Below are 25,720 nucleotides of genomic sequence, written 5' to 3'. Positions count from 1 at the left end.
ATGAACCGCTCCATGGAGCGCGGTACCCCGCCATGGGGCGTGGACCGGGGAGGACGCCTTATGTAACGGGGCAGGCGAACCGTAACTGATGTGCGGCTTGTCAGTCGCCCGATTTTTCGGGGAATGAGCCCGGTCCAAAACCGGTGTCGGTCCGGGTGTCACGCGTTGTGCGCGCCGCGCGTGCGCTCGCGGCTCGCGTGCACCAGTTTTAGTCCGTTCCGGTGGCGTGCGGCGTCGCTCCAGCTCTTCGGCAGCGGTGCTCCCCATTCAAACCCGTTCAGCGGACAAGATGCTCCGGGCGCACTGGTGAGCCGCCCCGGCTGGGGACGGGGACCGGGGGCCGGGACCATAAACCAGGGATAAACGACACGACACGACACGACACGACACGGCACGGCACGGCACGGCACGGCACGGCACGGCACGGCACGGCACGGCACGGCACGGCACGGGCTGGGTCGGGTGGCAGCTCCAGCCCAGTAACCTGTCTGTTGACCAGCGCCGGCGTCGCTCCCCCACCCAGCGCCGCAGATGCGGACCGGACTGGCGCCGGCGTCGGCGAGCGAAACACCAGGTCGGCTCAGGGTGGCTAGTCAGTGCCAAGTCGTGGTCTCATAGACTGCCGGTATGCGGGTGCTGCCAGCGTGGCCGGATAGAGGTTGATTGGGTCGTTAATTGCTTATCTAAGTGGCTGCGTCGGGCCAGTTACCTTTGTCGCATGCAATGACCACTGTCACGCAAAGGCACGCAAAGTCCAGGCTTCCCTCTGAGGAAAAATCGCATCGCTGGATATTTGTTTTTGATATTGTCAGATAATGTCCTTCAAGTATTGAGTGGTTTGGTAAACCTTGAGGCCGTGTGTGCACACGGGGCTAAGCCACTTTAAAGAGATATGAGGCATTTCCACGGACACTTCCCCGTATTTCCGGGGTCGAGACTGGCGCTGGCGAACTACTATCAGCCCTGTTTTCTGTTGCCGTCACCATGGAATGGGAGCCGCCTGAGTTTAATTAGACCGCGGGGGGTCGTTAGCGCCGGAATGAAACGGTGGCCCAATTTCCCAGCTGTTTTACCACATGCAGTTTCCTAAAAGCGGGACTGGAAATTAGCACTTCATTTTAATTTCCAAGCTGGCGCGACGCGCGATCAAAACATGCCATGGATTCCGTTGCGGAATGTTTCATGCATGTCGGCTCTGCGGAACGATGTGATTGTACTCCTCGCCACATAACGCGCATGGACGACCTGAACGGGGCAGCCTCGATCTGGGAGTCTTACGGCTTGGCGGGGTCTGGTCTTTGTGCTGTCGGGCCGGAGCGTATGGTCAGACCAGGTCTGGTCTGGTCTGGTCTGGTCTGTCATATGCATGATCAGATGCTGCTGCGGCCTGAGGACGCGCCCTTGATCGTCGATCCGTCTGACCGCCGCTCCGTCTGACCGCCGCCCCGTCTGCCGCAGGGGACACCGGCAAGCCATGTGGCGTCGACTACGAGCTGAAGACGTTCGTGGGCGACCACTCCGATGACAAGGCGCACAAGAGGTGAGCACGCCCCCGCACCCTTGGACGCCCCGGGACGCGTCTGCGATCGGCCCCCGTGCGCCTCTGGACACGTTCCCCCTCCACACCGCTCGCGCTCTCTGTGGAGCCAAGCACTTCTCCGGGCGCTCCTGCTGCCCATGCATGAACCGGGCGCCTCCCTGAGCGTCCCCCCCCCCCCCCATCCACCGACGTGGTGCATTCCGGTGTTTTCGCGCTGTGGCAGACCACCTCGGATGTTGAGTGTGGTCTCCACGGCGCTGGGAGCGGTTGATCAGCTGACGAGTGAAGTTCTGGTGTGGGGTTCATTGGCTGATTTCAAGTAGTTTCGTAGATACGTGCAGCCTTTCCAGTCCGATTTGTTAGGTACTTCGGTTCCAAGCGAACCCCTTCGTTTTCCGTTTGTAGTTCTTGTGATGAGGGCCATCCCGTCGCGTCCACCTCATGGAATAGGCAAGGGCATTCCATGTCTGCCTTACGCACAACTTCTGGTGACGGGGGCGGTATGCACATCTTATCGTGAAAATCAGTCAACAAGGGAGGCAGATTCGTTGGCACCGTTTCGTATGGGACATGGTGCTGTATGCGGAATGTGCACCAGGCGTGGCACACTTCCTCCGCCTGCACTGTTCTCCAGCTGATCTTAAACCCCGGAACGGATGTGGCATCGCAGTCGCACTGCCGCCCGCTATTCCCAAGTGGTGAGTAAGAAGAGAGAAGCCTTCTGATATTGCCACTTTCGGTCTGCTTCCATGATGCGATGAACCAAATTGGCCAAGTATTTTCATCGCGTAGCATTCCGTGATAAAACAACGTGCGGCACCACCCTCCCAACTCACGGGGTATTTGGTCCAGCTCTCCGTCATGCCAGCAGTCGCAACCCCCTTCCTTCTCTCCCCCCCCCCTCCCCTCACCCATAAGCCGAGCCCAGCCCCGACTTCTCGCTGCCGCCTGTAGCTTGCTGCGCGAACCACCGGGTACGTCCGTGCCGTCCAGACGACCTCTCGTCGGATCAACGCCAGCCCCGGACGGAGCCGGAGACCGAGTCCTGGCTCTGATGGGCTCTCTCGTGTCGCACGGGGAGCAGATCGGGCTCATCAGCCGGTGTGTGGGCGGTGCTTGCACCGCGGGATTGTCGTGGGGAGGCACACGCACCGCGGCACTGTCGTGGGGAGGAACACGCACCGCGGCACTGTCGTGGGGAGGAACACTTGCGTGTACGATTTAGATGTGGGGAGGCGTAGTTCTCACAAGGGGCCTCTCACGCGTGATTGCATGTGCTGCAATTTAGTGAAATACGTCGTTGGTTCAGTTCAAAGCGCGCTGAGGCCATTTACTAAAGCTCTAAAGACACCCTGCGCTCCACTCCACGGTTCCTTGTGGTGCTCCTGTGCCAGTTGATGCAAGCAGAGTTCCGGTTCAGATGTATGGAGTGAATGTTGCATTTCTGAGGTGCTTAAAAGAAATGCTTGCATGACAGGTAGAGCTGACCACACCATAGTTGAGATATTTCCGATCATTTTCATGCGATCTCGCCCGCACGTTCCACCATCAGCGACGCCACGGGCTGTTGCACGTGCAGCACGTGCACGCAATCCAGAGTCCGCTGTTCGTCCGTCCGTCCGCCCGTGGCCGGTCGTCCATGGCAGGCGCGCGGACCGCCGGCCGCCCGCTGCGAGACCCAGCCGCTGCGAGCGCCGCCCCCTGATCCGATCGATTTGCGGTCTTAACGGGCTCGCTACCTGGCCGACGGCACGCGCCGCTCCCCCACTCCCCCCCCCCCCCCCCCCCGGTCTCCAGCGGTGCCGTGGCTGTGACTGACACCGAGCTGCTCTGGGCGCGTGTCGGGACCGGCTCGCGCTCGAAATAGGTTTTAATTAAAAACGTCGGCTTTTGGTTTTACAACTTCTCAACACTGCGTGATGCATGCAACGAAACGGCGCGTTCGGTTGTGCGTGCATTTCCAGCTTATACACCATCTTACCGTTGGCAATTACTTCCTTCATGAACGGCTTTCAAGGTCTGAATTGTTTTGGTGGGGTTGGTTTGACTGTGCGTCCAAACGCACCGTTCGCATGGAATTAGCGTAACGGTACGCACGTTTGTGCGTGTGTATTTGCGCAGACATTTGCGCAACAAGTTCAAAGGCTTTGGAAGTGCCCAAAGTCACCAATTACAAGTGACCTGGCAGCACACAGCAAATTTTGTGGTGCCTTCCACCTCAGTCAGCGACCAGTCCTTTCTAAGCGGTAGATAGAATCCTCCGTGCCATAAAACGTCCCATGTGAAATGAAGTCTTCAAGTGTCATCCTTACCCCATACTATTGTATTGCTCTCTTTATGCCCGAGGACACAACACATGCTAGTTTTCCCAAGTATTGTCCAGGTTTTCGATGAAGTAACGTTAGTCTTGTGAGATCAGAATTGCCTTACTTGAAGCTTGCCTCGGCACAATCAAGGTGCTTTCGGATTCTTGCCCGTGTTTTGTGCTCCAAAGTAGTTGCTTTGTGACCTTTGATAAGCAGTTTATCTAAAATGAGATTTTGATGCCAGTTGGTGCGAAGCTCGGTATCAAGTAACGCTGTATTTGCTGCCCCTGACCTTTTTAAATTAATTTTGCCCACTTTGGTCTCACGACACCAAGTAAGGGCCAAACCTGCGCTTAATTGGGGCGAACTTGGGCGTTAGCGAAATGTGTAATTCTGCGTGCAGTCTACAGGCGATTGACTGCCTTACGTGTAATATATAGACTGGAATCGTGCACAGGAAATGGGTACATTTAAAAGATACTGTGTGCTGTGACCAGTGCCCGCCTTGCTTGCGCCAGTGGCGTGTTTGTGGTGTGCACTTACGTTGGCAATGCGTGTGCGGATCTTGTTGGAAGCAAAATGATTTGATAGTGTTGCTACCTGTCAAGCCGGAGCGTCCTTATATGAACCATTGTACATTTGGATGCCCGAATTTGTCATTTGATTCGGCCCCGGGTCGAATGGCGAGAAAATAAGTGCGTCATCCTTGTTTCTGAGTCAAGGCTTTTTTAGATGGTTCAGATTAAGGGCCGATTCACTTCAGTTTAATGCAACTCACGAGCCTGATTCTGAATCGAATGGAGCACAAGTGTGCTTGCGAGTGTATGCGCCATAAATCCGATATAAAACAATTGGACATGTTTGACCCAGTTTGACCCCTGATGATCTGACCCCCAACTTCTCCCAGACACGATCAGCAGTGACATCACTGACGCAACGTCGATTGTATTTGTGGAAAAAAAAACATGTCTCTACGACCGACAAGTGAAATGTGATCCAGATTTTGCGCGAAACCGAGCAGACACCACCTTCACAACTGGCTCATGAGTCATGGCTTACTCGGAAAAGTGCTGACAAAGTGGTAGGACGGTCCGAAATGTAATAAATGCAGCCACTGAAAAATCACCGCGCCACATTCAGTGACTGCCAAGTTATTAAGAAAGCCCTCAGCGGTAGGGCCTGTCAGCCCCCCTCCCCCGCCCCCTCATCTGGAAGAGTTAATCCACATACCTCTCAGTGCGAATTTCTTCGCTGCCAATGCTGCGGGGCTCTCAAAGAGCCTGCAAGTCACCATTCAGCTGGGACCTGAAAGCTTTCTAGATCACCGCGGATCGAGGTCTTAAAAGGGTCTGAAAACATCGGCTCGGCGGGAAATTTCAGTAAAAGCTGAAACATGTCTTGGCTTTAGTAGGACGTCTTTGGAGACGTTTATTTATGTTATGTGTGTATGAAATGGACGATTCGCCAGTCTCAATAAGGGAGCAAAAACGGTGTGCTCTGTTGAAGTGGGATGGACTTCTACGGGCTATGTTGGGATGGAGATGGTGTTTCTAGGGCGGGTTGAACTCGATAGTCCACGGTTGTCTGTGGGTGCACCAGTAACGTGGTCAAGCTGCGCGTCCGTGACACTACGGGCTTCGATAACCTGCGCTGCCCAACCTTCCCGTCAGTATGAGGGGCAGCAGACGCCACATAGCCGCAGCCGCTGAGTAGGTTGTTAGGTCCCAAATAACGATGGCGGCTGTGTGTTAGACTCAGGACCTTAGCGGTGGTGGTATACTGGGAAGGATCATGGTGCCGTCTCACGCTGAGGGTCCTAAAAGCTTTCATTGAAAATAGTCACATTCTGGACGCTGTTGAACCTTCCTCCTTCGCCTGCCCCCTCCCCCTCCCCCCTCCCCGGCGCAAATCTGCGTGCGTAAGAGACGAATGCACCGTCGATAACGTACTGATCAATGCCCAAATGTTACCCATCTTTTGCGTCGTGCGCCGTCGATCCCACCACGGCCCATTGGCATTCAGATCGGTGTCTGCCCCGGAGGCGGCCGGCGCTCCGGAGTGGCGCGCTGCCCCAGGATCAGTGTCTGCCCCGGAGGCGGCCGGCGCTCCGGTGTGGCGCGCTGCCCTAGGACCGGTGCCCGCCCCGGAGGCGACCGGCGCTCCGGTGTGGCGCGCTGCCCTAGGATCGGTGCCCGCCCCGGAGGCGGCCGGCGCTCCGGTGTGGCGCGCTGCCCTAGGATCGGTGCCCGCCCCGGAGGCGACCGTCGCTCCGGAGGCGGCTGTCGCTCCGGAGGCGGCCGTGGCTACGGTGTGGCGCGTTCCCCCAGGATCGGTGTCCGCCCCGGAGGCGACCTGCGCTCCGGTGTGGCGTGCTACCCTCGATGCACGCCTGCCTGGCCTATGTCGTCGATACCGTTCGGCGGGGTGTGACGCGCCCGCCAGGGACGGCTCCAGAACGAGCGGCGGGTAAGGGCTCTCGGCACGCTGACATAGGTTAGAGGCAGAGTTCTCTACGGGTGCGATTTGCTTCACGCACTGCACCCGTTACCTATGGGTTTGGGGTCTTGCGTGACCGTTGCATTTTCCCTTCCTGTTTTACTCTCCCATTGGCGTCCCTCCCATTTACATCTTTACAGGAATTAAGCTTTACGTTAGGTAGAAGTTTAGCGCAACGTTTTACCTAGTGCGCTTTTCTTGCATTTTATTTGCAAAGCTAGTGTAATGGAGCGAATAGTGATGAAAAGGATTATCAGCACAGATAATGTGCCATTTATTTAAGTACGTCTCACGCGTTTCTCAAACACTTCACCAATGCCCGTAGACGTACCCGCTGCTTCCACGAGATCTGAACCCGCGCAGCCCGGTACACATTCCACGCGCCTCGGTACCCATGGGCTTAGCCCAATCCATGCAGACCTTAAGTGCGAGGCAAGCACCAGCGAGACAACCGGCCTCGTGGAGGCTATGTATTGGTCGCTCTGACGCCGCTGCTGGGTGCGCCCCTGCGCCCTCCAATCAGCGCCGTCACCGGGCTGGCGCACGGGCCGATTATGGGGAGGACCTCCTGCGGCGGGCGCCCGGCGCCGCCAGATGAACACCGCCCCCGGCGCAGTGGGGAGAGGTACTGCGACGGAATGGCGGTACGAGCGCCCGTGCTCCGTCCGAGCTGAGCTGGCCCACACCCACTCGATCTCGCCGTTGGAGGGGGGGGGGGGGGGGGGAGGGGACGATGGCGGCGGCGGCGGCGGCGGCGGCGGCTGGGGAAAATGGGCGTGGTCAAAGGCGAGACGCGTGTAGCCGCTACCCGTCGGCCTGGGTAGATGCGATTGGGCAATAGCAGACGTTTTGTTCGGGAACCGGCAATTATTTAGGTCCGCGACCTGGACTGGTTCTGTTAATACTGACCGGAGCTTTATGCCTCAACGAACGATCGCCATGGTCATTTCAAGACGGAATGCTTTAATGAGCTACCATGTGGGATGCGGCAGGGGCGTGGCAGGAACTCGAGCCCAGGACCAACAGGTGTGGAGCGCGATGCCCCAGCCACCACACCCCACCGCTCCCCGCTCTTCTCCTAATTAATCCGTCATGCGTGCAAGGGTTAAACGAATATATAAATATATATATATATATATATATATATATATATATATATATATATATATATATATATATGATCGCTCTGGCGACGCTGCTGGGTGTGCCCCTGCGCCCTCCAATCAGCGCCGTCACCGGGCTGGCGCACGGGCCGATTATGGGGAGGACCTCCTGCGGCGCGCGCCCGGCGCCGCCAGATGAACCCTGCCATACATACGTACATGTATATATATATATATATATATATATATATATATATATACATATATATACATATATATATATATACATATACATACATATATATATATATATATATATATATATATATATATATATATATATATATGTATATACACCAGGAGGCGCTCGTTAAATCACGCTGCAGTGCTAACTAACGATTATGCTGACGGTCAAGGCGGGCGTGGCCTCACGTTAGGCCACGGCGGGCGTGGTCTCATATTAGGCCATGGCGAGCGTGATCTCATATTAGGCCATGGCAGGCGTAACCTCATGTCAGGTCATGGCGGGCATGACCTCATGCTAGGTCATGGCGGGCATGGCCTCATGTTAGGCCACGCTGCCGGTCGATCAAATCGAGCTGCCGCCTTCCCTTGCCTGCACCGCGCAGGTACGTAACCCTCTCCCCCGGTGGACTAATCACCTAAATAAGTGGGACGCGATTGGTGGGCCGGAAATTACTGCTGCATTAGCCGGGGATCCGGGGGTACGGCATCGGCGGAGACACGCTGTCGAGCTGGCGGATCCTCGCCTGATGGTGGGGTGGTCTGACCCCTCTCCCCGCTCCCGTCGCTGCCTCCCCGCTCCCACCGCCGCCCCGGTCGATCTTAAAACGCAGCGGGCCAGATCAAACGTCGCTCGCGGCGCCGGCGTCAGTGGTTGCTTTCGGAGCGCGCGCTGTCCGGCCGACCTGCCGGTCGTGTCGGGGTTGTACGCCCGACTGGCGGCCGTGCGTCGCGCGTTGAGGCGGCGCGGTGCGGCGGCAGCACAGAGGTCAATACGTTGCTGACCAATCGTGGGGTCTCGGGGTCGTGGGTCTCGGGGTCGTGAGACGCACCGTCGCGGGTTCCGGGGATGTCACTGGTTGAGATTGGGATGGTGTTTTCCATTTGTCCCATTGAGTTTATAGGTGCGCCGGAGCTATGTCCCTGTGGAAGAATTCAAGCGAAGCCACGAGTTCCCGAAGAAGGCACTTTGAGAAAGCATTGGACGTTATAATACCCCAAACACTTGCGATTTGTTGCTGTCCTGATATTGCTGCTGAGTCACGAGTGCCTGGATTTCCATGCCGTTTTGCTTGGCAGTGCATGTGGAATATCGGGTCTGCTGTGCGATGTCCATTCGTCCACGCATGCATGTATAGTTGTTATTCGTAATACAGCTAGCCTTTGTATACGTTCTCGTCTTTGTGGTCGCGCCTATAGCGTCGCATCCTTTATTTTGTGGTGTTTTTTTTGTCAGTTATGCTATAAAACCACCAGGCAACTCACGCCTCGCCGAAATGTCTAAGGAATATTGCATTCATGCTACTTTGTTAGCGAAGCAGATGTGAAAGAAATGCACACATTAAAGAGAGCGTTCCACTTTTTTGTGGCTTTGAACTGAAGTAGCCGCCCAGCCTCAGCCCGGTCAGGGGCACTAGCCTCAGCCCGCTGGAGATCCGGGACTGGACAGGATTATTCCATTGATCGCTGCACCGATTGGAACTGCTGCGTCGGTTGAGGCAGCGCTGGGCGGATGTCATTATCGGTGTCCCGTGAATGATACTTGATTTGCTTTGAGCTTCTTTCTCTCAGACGCTGTTTCGTGTGACGGGATTTACGTGCTAACGTGCGGTCTGAAGGTGGCCTGTCATTGGCCTGCTCAGTGATGACGTCACGTACCGCTGAGTGCGCCCTCAGTTCTCATTTGCGCGGAGTTTTCAGCAGTTGGGTTTCCTCTGGATGCCTTAACTGTCCCGTTTCGGTCAATATATTCTGTCCGCGCTCAGTAAGGCTCCTGTGAGGTTGTTAGCCTATGAAAGGCGACCCTAAAGCTTGGTCTTCGAACTTGCGAGTGGCCCCGACCTCTGATGAACTTTTTTGTGGGTAGTTGTCCAAGTTTGTGGTGGGTTCCATTATTTCGATTTGAGAGCGGTTCCAATAGCGTCCGTGGGAGGCGTTTTGTAAGCCCGCATGACAGGAGGGTCACCATTCGAGAGCCTAGACTGGATAGGCTTAAAGTTCGGACACATAATGCGTACAAAAATCGGTCATTTTGTCAATCGGCTATCAACTAGGGGCATTTCTAGGACTCTTTCAATATGATGTGACAACGGAGTGATAGACGCAGAAGCACATCCCTGAGATAAATTGTTAGGCAATACAACAGTTGAATTTGGGGTTGCAGAACAAATTCTATAGGCATAGAGCCAGGTTTGAGGGTCAGACCAATATCAAAACCAACAAGCTTTTTTACTTAGGTGTTGTTGCGTGGGGTAGTTTCTGGTGCTCATTTCGAATATATTGATAATAGAAGCGTCAACAGACATCTTCTGTGCACTTCTTTAAGGTCAAAGTAGACCACTGACGTCAAATGACCCAGGTCATCGTTTTGTTTTTAAGATCATACTGCCTGGCGTAATCCTTGACGCTTATTCAGATGCAAAAATCGGAATGATCTTGTAGAATTTTAATCACCATGACTTCCTGAAGCGTTTAGAATTTCGCTGACCTTAAATGAACACCAGTTACCTTTTGCTTAAACTGGATATTGATGTGGACTTTGACCTTATTTGACCGTGTTTTACCTGAAGGACATCACCCAGGAACCTCAGATTTGGACTGCTGAGTTCACATACAGGCCAATCCAGCCTGTAAATTTAGTGTCTCTACCTCTCCTACTTTTTTTGGATCTGGGGGGATTAGACTGAACCTGGCACCCGAGGGAAAGGTGTTCAGTCGGGCATCCGGGCGCGTATCAGGCGACTTTTGCCGGTGAGGCAAGTCCGCCGGTCGCCGCTGCAGGCGGACGACTTCGTCCGCTCTCAATACATGGAACCTTAACTAATTGGAAAATAAATGTCATGGCGGCCATATAAAGCTAGTTTTCGGTTCTCCTGGTCTGCACGCTTTTTATATCCACAAGTCATCCAGAACAATCTGCAAGCAGTGCAGTTTCCTTGAATTGTTCACGCGTCTCGGCGCCTTCGCATCCTTTCCACCGCGGGAGTGAAATTCAACATCCGGCGATGCATTTTATGCATGTGACTAGGCATTGCCTCATTTGAAATGTGACAGGTCACGCCCGCTGAATCGGCTATCGCTTCATGATGTGATGAAGCGTGCGAAGGGCATTGCTGTGTGGACCACTGTCACAGCACACGGCTCGTACCCGGCACCACGTCGGACATTTCGCCAGTCGTGACCTCCTTCTCCTATCTCCCATGGTATTTCCAGGTCTTTGGGCCGTATCGGGGAAAATGCAGCGATAGTCGATAGCTTTGTCGAAATATTGTCATCTAGGAAACGTGAATTTCACTCACCATATAAGCGATGACATCAGATATGCGCTGAACCTGATGGGTGATGTGATGGGTCCATCAAGTATGCGCCGAACCTGTACTTTCTGGCATGCGCTTCGGCCAAAAAATGTTCAACAATTGTGTTGTCATCTTACAGGTTTCAAATAGAAAGAACCTCTTCTTTAGGCCGTTACGTTAAAAAAAAACAGAACCAGTAGTGTTAGCTTTTTATCATGGAGGCACCACTTCTGTTGGTATCCAAAACAGCCTGGCGCCAGTGATGCAGAGCCGAGTGTCATGCAGCATGCTCGCTGGGGCCGATGCCAGCGAGAGCTGGGAAAGAACCAGTCGGTTCGAACCAAGCCGTGCTGCTCACGTCACTGGAAGATGGCTGCTGCTGATGTTTTGCGCTGGAGCGCGGAGGGACGCAGGGGCAGGAACGCTGAGCTGAGCAGCCTTCCTCGCGGAATGGGGGAGACTCGCCATGTATGTGAAACGCAAGGCCGCCATCCAGCGTCAGCTCGCTCGGAAGGACGGTGCCCGATCCATTTTTCCGCTGTCTCTCATCGATACAGGTGCCGCTTATGATGTTTCCACGGTGGTGTCAGACTTGTTTCATGACATTTTGAGGGCTTATGTGACGTGGCAGCAAATGGTGTCTCATCATGCCGAAGCGTGCGGTTCTACTCGATGATCGACTGATGAGACGGCCCTAGCTTTGAGGTTCTGGCTGCCAAGCACGATATTATGTTGACGGTTTGCGGACTGAAATACGTTTAAAGGCAACTTGGTCCACGGAACCAGCTGTTTTTGGTCCTCACTGGATCGCCTCTTACGTTTCTTGTTGATTCGTAAGCACAAGCGCATGCAGCTGTTCGAAATGTTCGCGCTATCAGTCATTTTTAGCCCTCCTATAAACAGAAGGGGATTTATCGTCAGGTCTGAACCGTGGTACAGCTATTTACTCTCAGAAGATTGCCGGCGTGCTTGTTAATGGCCTCGACTCGACACTCGCCCTTTGAGCAGCAGGATGAAATGTGCGCTTTGGACGTCACCAGAGTCCATTTCGAGCAGTGTCACCGCTTCGTTCCGGTTGCCGTTGTCGGAGGGCTGATTTCGGTAAGCACCCAGGCGTCGTCTGCAATGTAAGGGCCCTTCCCGCCAGAAGTCGTCGCCGCATCTCCGTCACCGGCAGACGGAATGGAACTCGTGGCTCAGTTCGCTGCTGCCACACGAATGTTAAGCTCCTCATCCAGTCGAGACCTGCGCACTGACCTGTTCGGTTGGAGTCACCGGTGACGTCACCAGGACGGATGAGGTCGAGGGCCAGGCGGTGCCCTCATGCGGCGCAGTGAATCGTATCCCAGTCCAGTTACAAAGGGGGTCTAAAATTTCCCATAAGTCGATGTTGTTGTCACTTTTTTACGCCCTGCGTAATGATTCCTGGTATCAAGGCTGTTTGCTTATAGATACTATCCCAGATATCCTTTGGCCAATGCACATAATAATTACGTAACGGAGCAAGATTGGATGAAAGCAAAAGCTTTCAAAGCGGTTCAAAATTTCAGATGCGGCACATTCGTAAAGAACTGCTAAAAACTTCCTCACTTAGCTGGGGCTTGCAATGTTGCATGAACTCGCCGTGGTCTGCGGGTTCTGCACATGATAAACTGCCTCGGGCGGGCGAAGTGGCGGGAGGGCGTGGCCTTAATTATTTACAAGGAACGACTCGGACATGACACAGCCTCGCCGAACACATTGGAATTTCTTATCCGTCTGTGCCGCTTCATTATTTCAACATTTTGGTAACATTTCATGTTTTTCTGTCGGGCGAATAGTCGCGACGGCGGTCGTCTATTCGTCCATTCACCACCATTCACCACCGCGTGGTGTGTGTGTTCGTTCGAAATAATGCAATCATGGCTTCTGGTGGTTATATAGTCATGGTGACTGCGGTTTTTCAGAAGTCTGAAGTGTTGAAATGTGGAGTTCCGTCCGAAGCGTCACAAAGGGAAACGTATCCATGATCTGTCGTTTCAGTAACGGGATCGTACTATTATCCCGGATGCAATTCAGAAGGCTCTCAATTTACAACTTCAAAAAATGCGCAGGACGAAATTTGTTCGCAACGTTAAAAACGCCCCATCTGGCAGCCGATGATACGGCTGACGGAGGACAGACAGTTGTCGGGCGCACGGCCTGTCCTGTGCGCGGAACTCACGATTCTGTACAGGTGCACGTGTTGCCCTCCTGTCCGAGGCCTCGTGGCGTGCGTCACGGACACGGACTGGTCCTCCACCGGGTGGCAGCGACAGCGCCGACTGGCGGCGCCGCGACCGCCAGCCCGCCAGCCCGCCACCCGCCAGCCCGCCAGCCCGCCGCCCTCCGAACCGGCTCGTCATGCAACCAAGCCGTGGCGCCTCTGAGCCGCGTTTTTGTGTAGGTAACAGCGCACCCAGTCGGACACCGACCAGAGACGTCAGCCGTGGTGACCGTCCGCCTCCAAAACACCAAGGCAATGGCACTGATCATGGTGGGCAAACAGTGTGAATTTCGTTCGGCGTCACGGGCGACGGCAACGCCCCTCCCCTCCCCCGCTGTGTTCGGCTGGACACGCCGCTCTTGGGCGGCAGCGTCCGGACGGCGGTCGCCGGCCTTCCTGATGATAACATGGGAAATGGCCGGGCGCTAAGCGGCCTGACGAGATGGCTGACATCGGCCGCTCCATCAGGCTGACGCCAGCCGCTCCATCAGGCCGACGCCGGCCGCTCCATCAGGCCGACGCCAGCCGCTCCATCAGGCCGACACTGGCCGCTCCATCAGGCCGACGCCAGCCGTTCCATCAGGCCGACACCGGCCGCTCCATCAGGCCGACGCGGGCCGCTCCATCAGGCCGACGCCGGTCGCTCCATCAGGCCAGTGCCAGCCGTTCCATCAGGCCGACGCCGGCCGCTTCATCAGGCCAATGCCAGCCGTTCCATCAGGCCGACGCCGGCCGCTCCATCAGGCCGACGCCGGCCGCTCCATCAGGCCGACGCCGGCCGCTCCATCAGGCCGACGCCGGCCGCTCCATCAGTCCGACGCCGACCGTCCCATCAGGCCGACGCCGGCTGCTCCATCAGGCCGACGCTGGCCGCTCCATCAGGCCAATGCCAGCCGTTCCATCAGGCTGACGCCAGCCGCTCCATCAGGCCGACGCCGACCGCTCCATCAGGCCGACGCCAGCCGCTCCATCAGACCGACACTGGCCGCTCCATCAGTCCGACGCCGACCGCCCCATCAGGCCGACGCGGGCCGCTCCATCAGGCCGACGCCGATCGCTCCATCAGGCCAGTGCCAGCCTTTCCATCAGGCCGACGCCGGCCGCTTCATCAGGCCAATGCCAGCCGTTCCATCAGGCCGACGCCGGCCGCTCCATCAGGCCGACGCCGGCCGCTCCATCAGGCCGACGCCGGCCGCTCCATCAGTCCGACGCCGACCGCCCCATCAGGCCGACGCCGGCTGCTCCATCAGGCCGACGCCGGTCGCTTCATCAGGCCAATGCCAGCCGTTCCATCAGGCCGACGCCGGCCGCTTCATCAGGCCGATGCTAGCCGTTCCATCAGGCCGACGCTGGCCGCTCCATCAGGCCAATGCCGGCCGCTCCATCAGACCGACGCCAGCCGCTCCATCAGGCCGACGCCGGCCGCTCATCAGGCCGACGCCAGCCGCTCCATCAGGCCGACGCCAGCCGCTCCATCAGTCCGACGCCAGCCGCGCCGCTTGTGTTCGGCGGCCGGGCTGCGTCGGCGCGCCGGCCAGGACGCCCCTGTTTCAGCCACAGCGGACGTCCAGGCTGTTCCTGTAGCCCAGTGGGGGTCATGTTTGACGACGCGTGATCAGTATGGAGGACGCGCCGTGCGAGGCACGCCAGGTGGGCCATCGGCTGCAACATGACAAACATTTGACAGTACCAATTTTTTAACATGGGGTTCGGTTAACTTAGTTGGACCAGACTTGCTGGCTTTGTATCCTATCGGGAAAACATTGTGGTCTAAATGTGTCACAATATTTTAAATTTTATTGTAATATCAATTTGCAAGCCGCACCATGCTTGCCGAATGTGTAGCCCACCTTCCCGACCTTTCTTACAGCGCCGTATGTTTAAATCCCTCCAACTGATGACCGACGTGGGATTTTGCGCCACCAAGAGTTGTTACATGTCAATGCGTCTTAAATTAAGTTATCAGTTGCTATGCGTGTAAATTATCAGCTTTCGTGCAGCCTTTGACGTCTATTCGCCACTGTCATTTTGGACACTTAGTATGCGAAAATGTTCCTCTCACTCATCTTCGTGCTTGATTCAAGTTGGAGCCGTAGTCAAATCTGGTGGTGAACGAGTTTTCGTTGAATCAAAGTTGAATTGATTCATTGAGAGTTCGTGTGATTTTGAATCGGATTTAAATCAACCGTGTTGACCTAAGCCGTCGACAAGTGGGCTTGAATAGAAGTGAGAATAGCAACAAATAGCCGCATTCTGTCAGCTGGTGGTACGCGGCCAGTGGAGGGCCGAACATTTCGGCCTTTCAAGAGAGCGACAAAGACGAGAGACGAGAGAATGTCTCCCTGGGCTCCGAAGAAGCCCGGTCGAGCCCCGCCGGCGCCGCCACGCCGCGGCGGCGAGGTCCTGGGGTGAGCGGCGAGCTGTGCCGCCGCTCAGTGACGCGCGTTGCGACTAGCGTATCGACACCGCTGATAAGTCGACAGGCCTGCCACAGCGTGGGTTAATCCAGGGGGATCCTGGGAGCGAGGGTCAGAATGACGCGCGTATTGCGCGCCTCCACGCGGTGTGACAGAGCGGGACGTCAGAACCCGACGCCCGGCGTCTGGAACTGAGCCGACTGAGCGCGCGCTGGCTGGAGACCGGCGGTGTCAAGTCTCGGCGCCTCGAGCGCGGCGCCGTCAGTTCAGGCCGCCCCGGGGGTCGGAGTAGCTCGTCGTGCTCTGTCGTGCTGTCCGGGCGGGACGATCCTGCCGACCCCTGTCGCGCCCGTCCGCCGCCCGTACGCGGCAGCCGCCGGGGCTCCGCGCCTCGGTGACGAGCGGGGCCCGCTGGTTGGGCTCGCTGGTCCGGGCCGCTGGTCCGGCCGGCGCCCGGCGGCTAGCGGGGTCTGCTGGTCCGGCCGGCCCTCGGCGGCGAGCGGGCCCGCTGATCCTGCCACGCGGTAGGCCCGCCCGCCCGCTTATGGGGGCCGCCCGGCCTGCAGCGAACGTGCAGCAGCTGCGACCCGCTTCGACATCGCAGCCGACGCCCACCTGAGCTTGCGTTTTGACGAGCTGTATTGGCGTGGACGGGACCGAGGCGGTGGTATTGATTATGGAGGAAGGCGTAGCCATTACGTCATTACCAGCGGACGTATCGGCTGGTTCAGTACCGCACTGCTCATGCTCAGACTTCAGTTGATTGCGGTCGACGGTTCGTTATTGCGTGTGTGTGATTTAATCGTAAATCCAGCGCCTATACCCCGACCCCGTCCAGGCGCGCACACCTTTGCACACAATGTGCCCAACAATTGTCGAATGTGGCGTGCAAAGCTAGTGTACGAACGCAGTTGTGCTGTAAGCAACGGCATGGTGTGGCGACGCTGACGTGCAGCTAGGCTGGAGGAGTGTGGAGTCCATGGCCTGGTTCAGGCTCTCCATTCAGACCGCCTGATGCGCTCTTTGTCTGCGGAACTTCTCCCGGGATCACTTTCCGTTATCTGCGAGAGCTCTGAAAGAGCCATCAGCTGGAGTGCCCTTGGAATGACCTCCGCCGCCCCACATCGTTGGACCGAACTCGCCGTTCATGACGGCGTTGCCCCCACTCGGCGCGTTACGGAGATCGGTAAGCAACGAGGCGCAGCTGTGGTTTTGCGGAACGATTGAGGCGAGGCGTTTGTACCACGGTTGGAGTAATTATTTGACCTTTCGTTCTCGTCCGGTGTGCTGTATGACGGAGATCGGTAAACATCGGGGTCCAGCTGTGGTTTTACGGATTGATCGAGATGAGGCATTGGTGCCACGGTTGGAATAATTATTCGACCTTTCGTCCTCGTCCGGTGTGCTGTATGTACACATGTTAACATACTTAAACACCAGACGAGGACAATAATCTGAACAGTTATTCCAACAGGTCCAGTTGCTTCACTCAACCTTGGGTCTGCGCTGCCCTTTGGTACGTGGTGCCCATCCTTCCAGCGTCCCCTGAGCAATCTTCAGACCGGGTTCCGCCCGCCTTGACAAGGCATAGGGTGCAGCGTTAGCCGTGTGATGGACACCAGTTCCCTACGTGGAGCAAGCACGACCCGAGGGAGCCTGTCGGCGGCAGCTGCCAGTGGGCCGGCGAGACATGGCCGATATTACCTGGGTATTCCTGGATACCAGCACGATCACAGCGGCGGCTGACGGGAACTAGGGTCGAGTGTCCGGATCGCCCCGCCCCCGGGCCACGTTACACGGTCCGGCCGGCAAGACTATGCTCTTCACTGGCGATGCAAAGTATTCCTTACATATGACGTCATGACCCAGTCCCATTCACTGCTCGCCCGAGAGGCGAAGTAAGTGCGTTTGTTTGCAAGTAGGTCGTTGCTGTTGGCATAGCAACGCATAGCCGCGGTCGGTGCGCTTTTCCTAGTCTTGTTTGTCTGGCGAATAAACAGGCCTCGGTGCCATGTGGATAGTGTGACCACAATGATGTCGTTAGCCTTAGACCGCTTGTCAGTAGCTTTGCATTCCAATGATATCCAAGCGCGCCATTCTTGCGCGCTTTATTTCTCTATGGGGTTGAATCAGCTGATTCTGCTGGTGGCCATATTTGCAATTAAAGGTGTCCTTCATTGGCGTCTGTCTGCGACGCCACCCCCAGGCGCGAAACTTGGGTCGTCAGTCAATGAGGAATCGGGCGTAGGTCAAGTGATGTGGTTCAGCGCCAGTTCACGTGTCTCGATCGGGCCGTCAGGTCACGTGTCACGGTCCGGCGGCCAGGTCACGTGTCACGGTCCAACCACAGGTCACGTGTCACGGTCCAGCCCAGGTCACGTGTCACGGCCATATCATGACTGGTCATGCAGGGGATCTCATCGATATAGCTTTTCAGCTGCCGGTAGTTGTTAGTGAGGCTAAAGAGGATTTATCCGGGATGCTGTTCGATTGGGAGAGGCAATTGAGTCGTTCCACCCAAAGGTCGTGTGGGACGTTATTCAAAACAGAGCACATGGGCGTCATAAGGCCAGGGTTGTGGGTGCACCCTAAAGCCCAAATTATCATCACCAGCAGCATCAGAGCATATCACAGTTTAGCAGCGCTGTTCGTGAGAAGCTGCCTGGGAGGTGGAGATGCTGCGGGATGTTTTGAGCTGGCATCCGGACGGACGCATCTACCGACTCCGCTCCGGGCTCGTCTGCCGCCTGCCGTTGTCCTGCCCTGTCCTGTCCTGTCCTGTCCTGTCCTGTCCTGTCCTGTCCTGTCCTGTCCTGTCCTGTCCTGTCCTGTCCTGTCCTGTCCTGTCCTGTCCTGTCCTGTCCTGTCCTGTCCTGTCCTGTCCTGTCCTGTCCTGTCCTGTCTTACCCTGCCCTGCTCTGCCCTGCTCTGCTTTGCTTTGCTCTGCCCTGCCCTGCCCCGCTCTGTCCTGCCTGTCCTGCTCTGTCCTGCCCTGCCCTGCCCTGCCCTGCCCTGTCCTGCCTTGACTTGTCCTGCCCTGCCCGGCGCGGTTGGGCTGCCAAAGCAGAGCTCTGACTCCACGGCGTCCGAGCGACCTGTGACGCCTCAGAAGGCCTGCCGGTCGCCCCAAAGGCTGTGGAGTGTCGGTTACACCTGCCTGCTGATCCAAAGACCGGTGCACCTCGTGCGGCGGTTCGTATCACCAGCACCCAGCCGCACGCGTTCGCGAGCGTCGCCGTCGCTGGAAACTCGGGTGTCCGGGTTGACTTCACTCCACGCGCCAATGAGCTTCACCGCTCGGTGGCCAGCGTCGGCGGCGGCCGCCCCGCGCCGAGCCCTGTTGCAACCGCCGACAAAGAGTCCGCAGGGGATTACAACTCGAGATGGCCCGCTGGGCGGTGCTCTGCCGGGACAGATTGGCCGCAGCCGCCCGGGCCTGAGATCCAAGGAAGGGCACGGCGAGTCCAGCTGCGGGCCGGCCTGGCGCCGGCGGCGCGCCGTCCTGACCGCTCACTCGAGAGGCGCTCCAGCATCGGGCCGACATCCCGGTGATTGCGCGATGCGAGGCCAGGAGGCCGCCGGTCGCATGTCGTTGTCGTTGAGCGAAGGAATCGATAGGGTCGCAGCGTTCTTCGCCCAGGCTACAGGTGAATGATCGCCGCTGACGGGGCCGAGGCCTGATCTTATACGGCACTCTGAGCAAGTTAGAAAAATTGCCACCTAGTGCGCTTCACCTCTGTTGTATGACGTCAGTGTTAATGGTCTGCTGCAGGAGCTCGTCTTGGTGTGATTGGCTACTTCTGGAACCACGGTAAAGGTACACGCTGCCGGTTTTTATTTTGTGTTTTCCTTTCGCGTGATCCCTGTAAATAGAGCAACGCGTCTGCATGGAGAATGAAGCGGAAACGAAGTCGCAAAAAGCCTGTTGTCTCCGGTTTTTCTGGGCGAGCTGGTCAGCTATATGCCTCCCGGGATCATTACCGGCACTGCGATCAGCCTCAGTGCCCTGCCCAGCACGCACTCGAGCGCACTGATGATGAGGCGTCTACGGCGCAGGCGGCGCCTCGTTATCGCAGGTAACGAGCCAACTCTCCGGCCGCGTGCCGCGCGCGCAATCGCGGAGGAGCGTCAGCGTCGGCGTGCAACTCCCGCGCACCTGGGCGGCGTCGGTGGCCGGCGTCGAAGCCGATGCTGTCTGGCTCGACCCGGTCCCCGCCCGCGGCGGGACGGTCGACCCAGACGGGTGGCACCGAGATTCAGCGGTCGGCTCAGACGCCGGCGGGCTTTGGCTGACGCGAATGGTGTGCTGTGGAGGCTGCTCTGGTTCAAGCCTCCAGGAGCCACCCACGCTACGGGTCGTGCCCATTTTGAATGCATCGCTTGGCGGGACTTGGGTGTCTGCTGCTCTCAGGACAGGCCGCTCCGGTCAGGACGCGCGGAAGCCCCAGCAGTGACAGCTCGGCATGGACAGCCTAGTGGACCATGGAGTCGGGAGAATTGGTCCCCTTCGGCATACGATGAACCTGCGGGACGGTCCGGGCGTCGTGAGTCACATCTGGCAGGTCGTACCTGACGCGTGGGTTTCCCCGGTCGTGCCGCTTCGGTCAACGGGCGTGCTCGTCCGAGCTAGCCTGCCGCCGCCGTACTCAGACCCGCCTTCCATCGGTGGTCGGGTGACGCAGCCGATCAGCAGGCCGGCCGCTGGCGGGCCGTCTGGGCCCACCGGGCGCGCCACACGCTCGGAACAGCCCGCTGATCCCGGCCGCGCTAGCCGAAGCCCGGGCACGGGCCCGAGCGCACACTGCGGTCCGGCGCCGGGCCGGTCCGCAGCGGTCCCGTGCGACGCTGCATCGCCGCGCCGGGTGACCGGACGCGCGCGCCCGCCGACCCCGCAGCCGGTGTCGTCGACAGCCGGCCAGGCCGTCGCTGACGGGTCCCGCCCCGGCCGCGCCGATGGCCACTCAGTGCGGAAGCCCGCCGGCCATGGCCGTGCCGACGGCCACGGAGCGTCGATGGCCACTCAGCGTTGAGGCCCGCCGGCCCTCTGGCGGTGCTCGTGTTGCCCAGCCATGCGAGGACGGCCGCTGGTGGATGGCAGGAGCCGCCCGACGGCGCCGGACCCCGGCCGCCGCCGGCAGACGGCAGGCGGGGTGACTGGCCCGCCTCTGGTGCATGGCACCGCAGGTTTTAGTGCACTCCCCCGGTTTTTCGGGACAAATTAAATGATGCAACCAAGCCCTGCCGCACGCGGTTGGGAAATTGGTACTGGCGTGAATTTCCGCACTTTTATGCATATTTGAAATGTAAATCGATCAAAATGTTGTTCTTGGACCACCTTTGCTCACTTAAATAGTTGCCACAAAGAGCACTGTCGTACATGTGGACCGTAGTTCAAGTAATCCAACAAACTGGTTATGATAACTTCGTAGTGTGCTTATGTAATCGTACTGTACACCCGGCATTAAATGATGCATTAAACGCAATATAAACGCAGATGCATTCACCTCGTAAACTTAGGTCATATTTACGTCGCGGTGACGTCAGGAGCGCTTCCGATTTTACAGGAACATAAGGTCATCTATTTGGCCAAATTTGGCAGGTGAGATAAGGAGGGTAACGTAGAAGGGTAAAATAACTCAAGAAAAAAAACTGAGGAAGACCTCGCCGTACAAAGTCGCCGCTTTAGTGTTCTGTTGAAACACGTTATGTACATGCTGGAACACAACATATGAGATGTACGTTGCGGCTGTATTGTGTGCCGCCGATCAGCGTCAGAGGAGCAACGGAGGCTACAGCGGGGGCTACAGCTGCGGCGTCCGCTAGCGTGGGCAGCTGACCTGTCGACGCGTGCCGGCGCTTGCCGCCCCAGGTGCCCCGCGGGACGTAACGTCTGATCGACCGCCGTCCGCCGCTGTTACAGGAACTCAGTGCGGTTAGCCATCCGCAAGATCATGTACGCGCCGTCCAAGCCGGGCGAACAGCCGTCGGTAGAGACCAGCAAGGAGTTCATGATGTCGCCCAACAAGCTGCACCTGGAGGCCTCGCTTGACAAAGACATCTACTACCACGGCGAACCCATCAACGTCAACGTGCACGTGCAGAACAACTCGAGCAAAACCATGAAGAAGGTGCGCGTCTCAGGTGCGTACTGGGACCGGGTCGACGGCGCGGTCAGGGGCGCCCGTCACGCGGTGTTCAGGTACGTCCGCCATCGCAGCGGACCTGTGGTGCTGCACCGAGCTCACCCTCGCCAGTGGAGCGAGCCAGCTGATCAGCGTTTTTGTCGTTGGAACGTTGCACTCGGCAGGGGAGGCTATATTGCGCCGCCTGCCTCTCGTCTCAGGCGGGTAGGAAGGGGCCGGTATGGCGTGAAATGAAACTCCGCTCCTCTGAGCTCCGTTGTTCATGAGCCAATGTGGGCCATTCCTTACTTCGGGGTAAGCCCACTCCTTACCTATGACGTCACCACCAAAGCCCATCCTTACCTATGACGTCACTATCCAAGCCCATTTCCTACCCTCCCGAGAGGCGAAGTAAGTGCGTTTGTTTACAAGCAACTCATCGGTTCCAACATAGCAACCCATACCGACGGTCGGTGCGCTATTGCCTGTTTATCTGGGGAATGTGCAGGCCCCGGTCTCATGTCGATATTGTGATCGTGGTGATGTCGTTAGCCACAAACCCCTTCCCAATAGCTTTGCATTTCAACGATATCCCAGTGTGTTATTCTTGCGCGCTTTACGTCTCCACGGGGTTAGATCAGCTGATTCTAGTTAAACCCATATTTGGACTAAAGGCTTCCCCATTGGCATGTAACTAAGCGCCACCTCATTGGGCAGAGCTCAGGTCGCAGTTACACCACTGCGCTACCGAAACTCAGCCAGCCAACCCAGTGCTCGTCCCGTCTTTTGTCCGTCGGCAAGCTGTTTGAGGCACTTGCCGAAATGTTCTGTGAACCTGACTCGACTGTTTTGAACCGTACTATTACATCAGATGTCGGTTCAAAGAGCTGCGATCTCATTTGAAGAGGCGTTAGATGTAAAAGTGGTGTATTGTTGTGCAGTTAGTTTTGTTCAATGCGTGCTGCAAATTTTAATGTCTGGATGCTCTTATGATATCAAACGGTTCGCAATGAACATATGAATGCCAGTGACAGTTCCAAATCTGATTCGAAGTTGCGATCGCAGTATGATATTCAAGCTGATGCCGGGTTTACTCAAGCAATAGTGGGTTCATAGTCCAAAGTGGAACGCCTGAAGTGTGTACGGTGTATTCACCTCAGTTCAGGCTTACGTCCGGTCAAGCTTTGAAAATATGATAACACGCACCCGGCTGGCCGATTGAATACCCTTCGGTCGTTTGGGAGGGGGTCAATTTAACTCCCGAGATCTCGAAAACTGAGGGACCCAGGCACACCAAATTCATAAGGTAGGTTGGCCTGCAAGTAACCTCACTTTTGTCTGAATTTGAGGTTCCTAGATTATGACTTTGGTGTCAGCTAAGGCCAAACAAGGTAAAACTGTAGACTGGTGTCCAGTGGTGCTCCCAGATCTCCTCATGCCTCCGCTTTGGGACCTAGATAGCTATTGTGAGCAAAATGTCGCTAGTTTTCATTGAAGGTCAATGACCTTTTATCTGAAAGGAGTTAAGGTGACCAAAAACCTTCGGGATTGCTTCTGCTTTGGTATGTGGATAGGACGGCAAGGACTACGCTAGGCAGTAGGTTCCTAAAACAAATATTGACCCGGGTCATTTTAGGCCAGTTACCTATCCTGACCTTTAATAAGTCCACGGAACATGACTCTCGCAGTCCTTGTTATTAAGAAATTTGAAATGAGCGTCAGAATGTACCTCACGAAACAAGCTCTCGAGTAAGAAAGCTGGTTCGTTTTACCTCGGTCTATCTTTATTCGTGACCTTAGGTCATTGGAATTTGTTTGCAATTCTAAATTCAATTGTTTGATTGCCTAAGAAGCTATCTCAGACATGTATGGCTTCATCAAGCACCCTATTGTCGCATCAGATGAACGATTCCCTAAAAATGGCCTTCGCTGACAGCCACGGCCTAACTGTGACCTGTCAATGAAGACGGTCTCACGAAGTACCTCTGATTTCTATGCGAAAAGATCCGCTATTCAATGCCACAGTGGTACAAAGTTTAGCGTGGCTACGCCGCGCCGTTTGAAAAAAATTCTCTCGGAGGTGGACAAATTGACCCCACCCGAGCGCGCGTTAAAGTCATGCCACGGAACCGATTTAATGCTATGCGACAATATAATGATTGTGCATGTAGGTTGTAAGTCAAGGTCGCGCTTTGTCAGGATCGCGACGCGTCCCGGAATACGGGCAGCTGGCCGCCCTGTCAATGTTATACGAGTGACAGGCTGCTCGGACTTGAACCAGGTATCCTGTGAATGTACGGACACCGCCGTGACTTGGAAAGACCGAAGTCTGATTTCGTTGGCGGTCTAAAAGCATCAATCATGACATCTGACGTAAAATGAGATTGGGTATAAGCTGTACAAGGTTTGCAAGAGCTGGATACCAAACGTTGTGTAGAGTGTAGGACGTACCCTGGTCTGACTTTCCTTAATCGTATAACGTGTTGAATGGGTACGCTTACAAACGGAAGGGCTGTGCATACCTGTAAGCTGGCGAGGTGGTAACCGTCAAGGCCAGATAAAATAAGACACACATAAACTTCCAAGGATGAACTACGTATCTAGCGTCGTTATCACCACGAATCATGTTAGCGGCCGGCGCTTGTACCAAACTGGTGTGCCACCACCCGTACTCTGCTTTGGATCGTGGGTCAACTGTGTCCACATAATATTATCCCATCCGAGCCGTCCGTGCAGAATTCCTCTTTAGTTTAGTTGGCTGCAACCCCCAGCACACAGTTCCGTTCTTTTGTTCTGTCCCATTTCCTGCTTTCTTTCTCCGTGGACCCTCTGTCATTTGCTGAGCCTGATCGCTGGCACTGCCGAGCCGAGCATGGTCGCTGGCACTGACCGCCATGGCGTGGTCGTCATGTTCGCGTCAAAAGGACAAACGTTTGTGGAAGACCGTCGTCAGAGAGACGACGGATCCATCATGGCGGTCGTGGAATTGTAAAGCTTTGATCGTGCCAGCTTCCCCGCCGTGCTGGAACCCTGCCCGGAGTGCTCGTTCCGGTTTGATGGCCGTGCCTGTCAGATTCAGGTCTGGCCGGAAAAGAAGTCCTCGTGCGCGGAAACAGATCTCATTTCCGGTTGCTTGCACGATTGAAAACGATTCATATCGATGTTAGTGAGATCCTCAAGCGCTTTGCAATGGTAGGTTACAACTTGCTAGTTTTCAGTCATGGTTGGGAAAACGCTGATTTAATCTAAAGAAGCCTGTGTTAGTGAGTACAGTCTAATGTCGTGTCTTAAGACGGCGTTCATCTTTTTTATAGTTTACGAACGGGGCCAGGTACATGTACAAAACTGATTGTGTGGAATCCCAGCCCCCGTCCATTGGTGGAAAAATGGGTGATAGAGATAATGGCAGGACGGACGCCGATTTGTGCCAGAGCACGGGCGCAAACAAGCCTTCCCGAATCACGAGTATGCGTGGTGCTTTGGAGTGTCTTGGAGTGCCTGTCACAACTAAGAAAAGAATCAAGTCCAGGATCTCGGTTTGTCGATAAAACCAGCGGAACCAGGGTTTTGTTTTGTTAGAGGAACCGCTGGGAACCAGAGTCGGGGGTTTTGTTTGTTCAAGGACCCAGTGGAGTCAGGAACGAAAACTAGTAACTAGGCCGATGTCTGACGGTACCGTTACTGATTCGGCATTTACCAGGGTCTGTCGAGGTGAAAACCTTTCGGTGTTTTGTTTGTTTTGGGTGACGTGATGGCGAAGTTCTCAGTGATTTTTGTCGCTGGTGCGGGAGGTTTCTGTTTCGCGGCAAACTTCCGTGTAAATCTCCAGGCACGCTCTCTGTCCATTTAATTCCTGGGCTGTTCCGTTGTCCCCAGATGGGGGCTCATCACTCCAACTAACTCGGGTAGCACGTGGCGGGATGTTGATGCTACTGCCGGAAGGCTCGCTCGC

The 25,720-nt window shown here is 56.1% G+C and overlaps 1 protein-coding gene across 1 annotated transcript; it reads left to right on the top strand.

Moving 5' to 3' along the window:
- On the top strand, positions 1–21,997 carry LOC119096498 (beta-arrestin-1). Its single transcript, XM_037219409.1, has 4 exons — positions 1–22; positions 1,459–1,540; positions 21,567–21,787; positions 21,990–21,997. Exons 1-4 carry the CDS (start codon positions 1–3, stop codon positions 21,995–21,997), a joined length of 333 nt encoding a protein of 110 aa, XP_037075304.1.
- Positions 21,998–25,720: the final 3,723 nt, after the last annotated feature.

This window comes from Pollicipes pollicipes, unplaced genomic scaffold (assembly GCF_011947565.3).
Source record: "Pollicipes pollicipes isolate AB1234 unplaced genomic scaffold, Ppol_2.1 Scaffold_4295;HRSCAF=5057_pilon_pilon_pilon, whole genome shotgun sequence".
NCBI classification, from domain to species: Eukaryota; Metazoa; Arthropoda; class Thecostraca; order Pollicipedomorpha; family Pollicipedidae; genus Pollicipes; species Pollicipes pollicipes.
This window is presented reverse-complemented; position numbering and strand designations above follow the sequence as displayed.